This window comes from Neltuma alba, unplaced genomic scaffold, assembly GCF_004799145.2.
Source record: "Neltuma alba isolate B1F8T4 unplaced genomic scaffold, ASM479914v2 tig00002220_pilon, whole genome shotgun sequence".
NCBI lineage: Eukaryota > Viridiplantae > Streptophyta > Magnoliopsida > Fabales > Fabaceae > Neltuma > Neltuma alba.
In genome coordinates this window covers 937-9,361 of record NW_021632787.1, presented here as the reverse complement: position 1 = coordinate 9,361, position 8,425 = coordinate 937, and the positions used below count along the sequence as shown (strand labels likewise).

Sequence of the window (8,425 nt, the reverse complement as noted above, 5' to 3'; positions counted from 1 at the left end):
TGATTGAGCATGTCAGCCATGCTCTTTGCTGCTTCTTTTAATGAGGATAGACAAAAGTCCAGCCCCTCCCCCTCCTCTACATTGGGTTTTGGCTTCGATTTAGTGCTTTAATGCTTTGTAGTTTCTTCTTGATTCTGGTCTCCGTTAGGTTGCTTCAGATATTGGTATGAACTGGTGTTTGTATTTCTTTTCCCTCTAATGATTAAAAAAGTATGAAACCAGATTTTTTTCCCCCTATAGCTCAGTTTAAGTAGCGGGAATCGTCACAACCAAATGAAGATCCCAAAACCTTGACACGTAACCTTTTTCTTTTGAAAGCAAAACCCTAAACACGAAACTTTGTTAAGCTTTGTACCCCAAAAAAAACTTTGTTAAGCCGATTCAAACACAAATTAAGCAGTCGGGCGGCACTAGAATCTGATATGATGCACTGACCATTTACCATCTATGAATCCATTTGAGACTCCAAATCAATAAGCAGTTCAAGGCCCGATGCCACAGGGGGCAAAAAGGTTTAGGACAAGAATATTATCAATATTTTTCATTAAAAAAATACAAATTATTGAAAAATAACTCGAATCAGCATTAAGATTTTCCGTGAAATTTGAGATTTACACTATCCAGTAAACAATTTTCCCTAATTTTTTATGGATACATTGATTGATAATTACGGTTGCTGATTGCCAGATTATAGCGCCGTGTCTGCATAGAGTATGATGAGAGTAATCATATCAATGTCAATGACTTGGAACAATACGTTGCCTTATAAAATAAATAAATTTGAATTATATAAATTTATTAGTTATTTAGATAGCCCAAATGAAAAACATCTTTCTTTCTTTGTAGTGCCTTGAATTTCCTACGGCAATCACTAAACAATTCAAGTAAGCATAACACTATGGTGAACATAGCAGCAAAATCCTTATTGTTTATACGCCTTTTTCTCTCATGGGATTGAAACTTGAGGGGGGATTCCAAACCACCCTGAATCTAATATCACCTTCTTATAGCCAAAAGGCTCGCTATACTTTTTGGACCTTCCATTCTAATTCTACATTTGTTAGATCAAGCGCAGGGAAGAACGAAGCTTCAGAACTGGAAAGGCTTAATCATGATAAGGCAATATAATGCACAACAAAGAAAATATAAGCTTCAGAACTTGATCTTCCAGTCAAATCTTTATGAATAGCAATATATTGCAGCTAAAGCTACATGCAAGCTTCTTATTGTAGAAACACAACATTTCACTGAAATATGATTTCCAACTGGCATCGAATTCTCCTATCAACCAAAGCTATTAAGATTAAAAACAAAGAATACGAGAAAAGAAATACATTGCCCAACACAAAAAAACATGATTAGGAAAAGAAAGGAAAGATCCAAGCCTAAAAATCCAACTTTTATCATTTAACATAAAATATTTTGTATCTAAAATGAAAAATTAAGAATACATAAACTTTAAATACTCTGCTCTGCTAAGCCTCAAGCCTCTCTGCGCACAAAATACAGTTTACCCATCACATGAAGGATGGCAACAAAAGCTATGAAGCCAATGCTCATTACAAGAACCACATTTGGGGAAATCTTAAGTCCTGGTGCATCATCTGTGTAAAATTGAAGCATAGTTCCAGCTGCCCCTCCCGAAGCTCCTCCACCAGTAGTTCTCCTCCTGCGCATACTTGCAGTGGCAGCGGCGCTTCCTCTGGGGGGAGCTGTTCCACCTAAAGCCATTTTCTGAAACAGATATACAGAGATTTAGCAAGCCAATCCAAAGAATACGTGCACTAAGCCTTCAAAATATTCAAGCACAAAGCACACACCATGCTCTGTTTCACTACATCCTCATGAAAATAAATTGAGAAACGTTTGCAATCTAAGTGCAAGGAATAACTAGAGCCCACAATGAAGCAACAGAGAGGTGCTATTAATTTTAAACTACACCAACATCTTTCCCTCACGTTTAGATTTCTTGAATTGATGATCTGATGAAACCCTCAATAAACAGGACGTTGCTTCATCTTAAATATTAAGATGACAGGAAAATATCAACATGAGGATCATCAAAACGTAAACAAGACATCTGCAGATATCTTATTCTCTCTCGAGTTTCGATTCCCAACAATACAAACAAGCCCATTTTTCCCATTAGATCCAATATGACATTCTCATCTTGGTGAATCTCAAAAGCCCTCCATATGGTATTGAAATTTGGTGACAATTTAATCCTAAACAAGTCTTATCCAACAAAAACGAATCCAAACAAGAGTTCATAACCACTAGAAATATGAACCAAAAAAATACCATATAAAAGGAAATAAAAACTGGATCCGCAAGAAGAATTTTGTAAATATTGAAGCCAAGTGGAAATTCTAATTGGATCTAACGAAATTCTACGGAAAACAACAAAATCCAATAAAAGCAAACAGCGCTATGACGACGCAACACAGTCTAGTTCTCTGTTAAACTAACTTCGGCTAAACACGGAATCAATGAAATCCCAGAAAGGGATTCAATTAATCAACAGATCAGATTCAGAACCAAGAACAACCGCACCTAACAAAAGGAATCGACGATATAAATCTTCAATTGCGAAACCCTAATACAGTAATCAAACAAGGAAGATCTGTGATTCGAATCAAAAATCGAAGAAGTAGAAGAAAAATAATCGGAAGAAATCAAAAGAAGACGACGGAAAAAGACCTGAGATCGACGGGTACGAGTTGAGCGATAGATCTGAAACGGAGTTGGACAAGCCGGCGGCACAGGATTTTTCTTTGCCTTCGATATTTATATTTATAAACGACCGCGTTTGTTCCAAACTCAATTTTATGTGCGTACGATGGGTCTGTCCACGTAAAAGTGACCAATCATACCTTGCCACCTAATAGTTATAGATTTCTGGTCAACTTCTAATTGCTCCCTGTTATCTTCCACGATCTTCTTTATTTTTGGGAAAAAATAATATTTTTTAAAAATAAATGTAAATACATTTTAATATAAATAATCACACATGTAGATGTACATGTATGGATATAGATATATTTTAATATTTTTTTATTTTTAATATATTTCCAATAAATATTTAATGATGAACAACACATACCTGTGTTTGGATAGGAAAAAAAATTTGAAAAAAAAAATAAAAAATTAGGAAAAAATATTATCATCCTCTTGTTTAGATGGCTGAGGAGACAGAGAAGAAGAAAATAAATAAATATTTAAATAACTAATATGCTATTATCCTTATATCAAAATATATGATGTCTTTACTCAAAAAATATATCATATTTAAATATCACAATGAAAAAAATTCATATTCAAATTAATATAATCAAATCATTTAAATCAAATTATTTGATAAAGATATATTTTCATGTTATTATATTTTAAAAATAATTTATTAAAAATTTTATTTTTCAAGATAAAAAAGGTAGATTTTTTAAATTAAACATAATAAAAACAAATAAATTATACATTTTTACCAGAAAAATTATACATTATTCAATATTACTAATGCATAATAAAAATAAAGGGTTAGAGTACGTATAATATAATATTTGAGAAATTAATATTATGAAATATCATCAATAATAAAATTTTAAAATTTATTATAAAAACAGAGGGAGCAGAAGAAAAGTAGTGAGGGGAGGAATTTAACAACAATAGGATGAAAATTGAAATCACGGAGTGTGAGTAAGTCCACATGATTGCATTTTAGTAGAAACTTGAAATGAATTAGAGTTGGTAAAACGGGCTAACGTTGTGGATACGGGCCAACCTACACCTTGACGGGTTATCATTTTGCTAACCCTTTTTTTTTTTGTGGGAGCCCAATCTTTATTACCAGCTCTAAATTATAAATTATAAATTTATTATCTATTAATAGTGCGGCATGTGGTATAATGAGGAGGGAGATAAATGGAGCATTTTTTGTATTGTTCTTAAATAATTTACACATTCTTTCCCAATTAAATAAATATTATAATTTCAGTTTGTTAACTGCCCATTCGTTACGTAGAAGGGAGAATTATAATGAGATCTAAAAAAAATAATCATTAGTAGATCCTAATAATAAATGAGTAGGTGTATTTAGTACTTTGAAATTTGTTATTACAAAATGCTCTGCTACCATTAAAATTTTCTAGTAATTATATTATTTACTCAGGACCTCATTACAATTCTCTTTTTTTAGAATCTTTTTATTTAGTTTTTTTTTTCTAAATCTGTGGGGATTGCGGTAAAAACGGGGCTGCTAAATTGTTACTTTTAATTTTCCACTGAATATATTTTAAGGTTTCTTCACCTCCGTATTTTAAATAGTAGGAATGATACTTAATTTTAAATATTTTTTATTCCGTCTTTGAGGGTGTTACTGACTACAAGTGATTTAAATTAAATTTTTATTTGGGATTGTGTGATCTCAGATTCTGAGTGTGTTATGTTTGTTACTTGAAGTTTTGTTTTTGGTTGGTGCAATCAAACAATTTAAAATTTTGAAATTAGTGTGGATTTTTTTTATGTGTTTATGAAATTTCTCTTTTCGTATTATAGGCCATTTAATTTTGGTAACCTTCAAATTGAGTGTGATTTTATGTTGTGAGTAAGAGCCATGTGTCACTGCCTACAGGGCTTTATGTGGGTCATATTTACATTGTTTTCCGTTATTGCACGGTTACTTATTTGTTGGGGCATTTGGGTTTTCAAGCATATTTTTCTAGTCCTATTTATAAGTCACTTTTAATATATTTTACATAGATAAAAAAAACCCCTAAATTTTATTAACTTTCATTTAAAATTCGGCAATTTTCTAATTTTATCTCTATTTAATATATATTATATCTCATATAAACAAAGTCAATATAATAATAAATTGAGAATAAAATTGTATATTAATACAAAAAATTTCTCTCAATGCTCTATAAATAGGACCAAAAAAATCTGTTCTCTCTGCTCTATAAATAAGACCAGAGGAGTATGTACTGCACTGTTTGATGATAATACTGAGACGCTGAGTCCTTGGAAGGCACATGACAGTTTATTTCCTGCTTAGTGCTTACCTTGACCAAGATTTGCGTTGCAAATTGTTATTTGTTTCAAGTGGCCGGTGGTCAAGAACAGCGTAATCAACGACCGCAAGAGGTGCAGTTCACTTTGGCAATAGATGGATCCGTGATACAGAACAGAGGCAGGTGACAGCGGTTTTCGTTTGTGGCTCTTGCGCTAGATGGATCGTTGGGTTTAGTAGAAAACTCGTTAACGTTTCCCTAGGCATTACGAAACTTTTGGCAATCATGAACGACTTACTTGCTGGTCGATCAAGAGAAATGAAGAATATTATTAACTCAGGTATTTAATATAAGAACTAGCTGAGATTATGTGTTGTCTTTTATAAAGTATTTTGCTAATCAAGTATATTGATTAAAACTATCATTATTATGAGGATTATCTCAGGAAAAAAAAGGATAAATATGAGAGATAGAATGAATTAGGATCTTATATTTAGAACTAAGATAAAAGTCAAATGAACTCTTATATTAAAAGTTCTTATATTAAGGACGAGAGGTAGTCATATTTTGATTGATTGTATCGAGGTTGTAAATCTTGTTGCTAGAGGATGTGATTCTTCTTATCCGTTTAAAGATATCACTAAGGAGATTAGGTTACTTGTTCATTAAAGCTAGAGTGTGTATATTATTCACAGGGAGCACGAAACATCTTAGAATCTGCTGATTACTTTGCTAGACTTTTTCATATGTTAACTATAATTTTTTGTACCTTGATCAATCTCCATCTTATAATTATGAGGCGGCAATTGATAAGGGGTAGCTCGGCTTGGCTTTTGTTTTTATTTTGTTGTGTTAATGTTACAATCTCAATTTCTATGCGAGCGCGGACACACACATATATATATGTAAATGCTTACTCACAATTTAGTAAATACTCCTCCGATCCTTAATATAAGACCCATTTAACTAATTTGATTAGATTAAGGAAGTTTGGTAAGTTAGTTAATTATAAAAAAAGTGACATATTTTTCCTAAAACACCATAATCATCTTTTTTAATACCCCTTCTTCTTCTATTTGATTATGGTTGAGGGAGTATCTATAGGGGTAATTTAGAGAAAATTGATAAATATAAGAAATGGGTCTTATATTTAGGACCAAAACCAACTCAAGAATTGGGTCCTATATTAAGGACCGGAGGAGTAGTATATTCCTAATTTTATAACTGCATTTTTACTAATTGATTTTGTAAATATAATTTAGTGAGTTTTTTTGGGGTGGATCTAACATTTGACCCAAAAAAGTTGACATTTAAAATTTGAAACCTGGCAAAAAAAAGAATTTAAAATTTGAAAAGAAAAAAAAAAACCCTTTTGTCGACAAACTCCCGTGGCTATTTATTATGGTTGCTATTTAATTTATTAACATGGTTTACTTATCATCAATTATATTTTTGAAAACTTATAATACCTGATTTGTTTGAAAATGGGTCGGGTATGACATTATTGGATCCGAATATATTCAATTAATGAGATTTGAATAACATATTAATTAAAAATTTGAATATATTGAATTAAATGAGAAACAATATAAATAAATGAGATTCAACTAGAGACTTAAATGAAGAATTAAATTAAGAATTAATATAAGTTTAATTGAATTATTGCATTAAATGTAGAGTATCATAATTAAATAATATGTCAATTGGAGTTTGAATGGAGAAATAATTAATTAATTTTAAATTTTTATCGATTCCTTCTAAATTCTGCATCTCTAATTCAAGTTCATTTGAATGAATAAAAAAGTCATACTCCTATAAAAAATAGATCTTGGGCTATAATAGATAATACAATTTATTATAATTTTAAATCTAATTAAATATGTTAATCCATGCATCGTACGGGGAGAGAAATTCTAGTTATTATATAAACTTAAATACTAATATTCCAGGGAAACCGATAACCCAACCCCCAAATATCATCTACTAGTGCAGATGATAGGGGCCCTCCAATGAAATCGCTTGGTGGTGATCGTAGGTTGCTCGAACTTCATTCCTTCGGTGTCTGAGATCGAGTGGATGCCTGTCTCGGTCAAGAAGCTTCATTCAATTCCTGGAGTTTAACATCGTTAGCAAAGCTCCATATATTTGGTAGCGTTTGTCATATTTAAAAAGTATTTGGATATCGTTAAAATACTTTTTAAAAATATTTTTTTTATAAATCAAAACAAACTCCTTCATATATTTATTTATATATCATAAAATTATTTTTAAAATTATAATTTGGTTTCCAAACAAAAACCCTTAGAAAGGCCTCCCAAATTGTACGTTTGCTCCAACATTTTTTCTTTTTGGAAGATGAGCTAAAAGTAGTATTGTATGGGTATCCCCTAAGAAACCATTATATACCTAACTTAGCGCGTTCCAAATCTTGCTTTAAATGGAACATGGAAACAAAAAGTTCATTTGGATTAGCGATTAGAAAAAGAGCTTATATTAATTTGACTTTTGAAAAAGTAGAATTGGATAAAAGTTAAATTGGATATAGCTAAATCGCATTTGGATTGGAGTTTAGAAAAGTTAGTTTATAAAAGTGAGATTGATAAAAAGTTGTTTGGATTATATTTGAGGAAAAATAAGTTTGGTTGTAAAATGACCATAATAAATATGAGTTTTAATAAATAATGATATATGATTAAAAAAATATTTTACATAATACAATAAAATTAAACTAATTTAATATGAAGAAGTCAAATTTAATGAGTGAATTAAATTTCAAAATTTAAAAAAAAATCATAAAAAATATTTTAAATATAAATTGAAACATGGAAAAAAATGAATTAATATAATATAATGAAGTGAAATTTAATGATTGAATTAAATTTAAAAGCTTGCTTTAGTTATTACATTCATTCTTCCCCGTCAAATCCAATATGTCCCCCTCTTCTCTCTTTTTTACTTACCTTCCTCACTTTAACTTTTCATTGCCACTATTTTTCTTCCTAAAAAGAATAGGATATACATTAAAGAACTAGTGCATCGCGCGGGAAAAATAACTTCACAATAATAATAAAAAAAAAAGGATGCAGAAATTAATGTTTCACATCAAATGATACACGACTCATTCCTCCCCACTTCCCCCCACACTAAGATTCCGAAAAACCTCCCTATACACAACATTTGTGGTTGTCTTGACATATTTGTCCATGTTATCATACAACAAAATCTTTAGCCCATCTATTGACTTAACTCTTGAAAAGAACAACATATAGTTGGCCAGTGTGTAAAAATAGGCTTAGGCAAGTATAGGCCTACACATCGTAATAATTGCCCTTGACTTTTATTTATAGTCATTGCAAATGATAATGCAATTGGGAATTGTCTCCTATTCATTCGAAATGGAAGACGACTATCAGAAAGAT

General features: G+C 30.9%; 1 protein-coding gene across 1 annotated transcript; it reads right to left on the bottom strand.

The window, feature by feature from the left end:
• Positions 1–1,197: 1,197 nt before the first annotated feature.
• LOC114720432 (protein transport protein Sec61 subunit beta-like) lies at positions 1,198–2,801 on the bottom strand. The gene is made up of 2 exons (XM_028906079.1): positions 2,701–2,801; positions 1,198–1,734 (listed from the first exon to the last, which is right to left on the bottom strand). Exon 2 carries the CDS (start codon positions 1,729–1,731, stop codon positions 1,483–1,485), a length of 249 nt encoding a protein of 82 aa, XP_028761912.1. The 5' UTR covers positions 1,732–1,734; positions 2,701–2,801; the 3' UTR covers positions 1,198–1,482.
• Between the last annotated feature and the right edge of the window lie 5,624 nt (positions 2,802–8,425).

Excerpts from the sequence above, each read along its gene's own strand:
- LOC114720432 (XM_028906079.1), bottom strand. The coding sequence starts at position 1,731 with ATGGCTTTAGGTGGAACAGCTCCCCCCAGAGGAAGCGCCGCTGCCACT.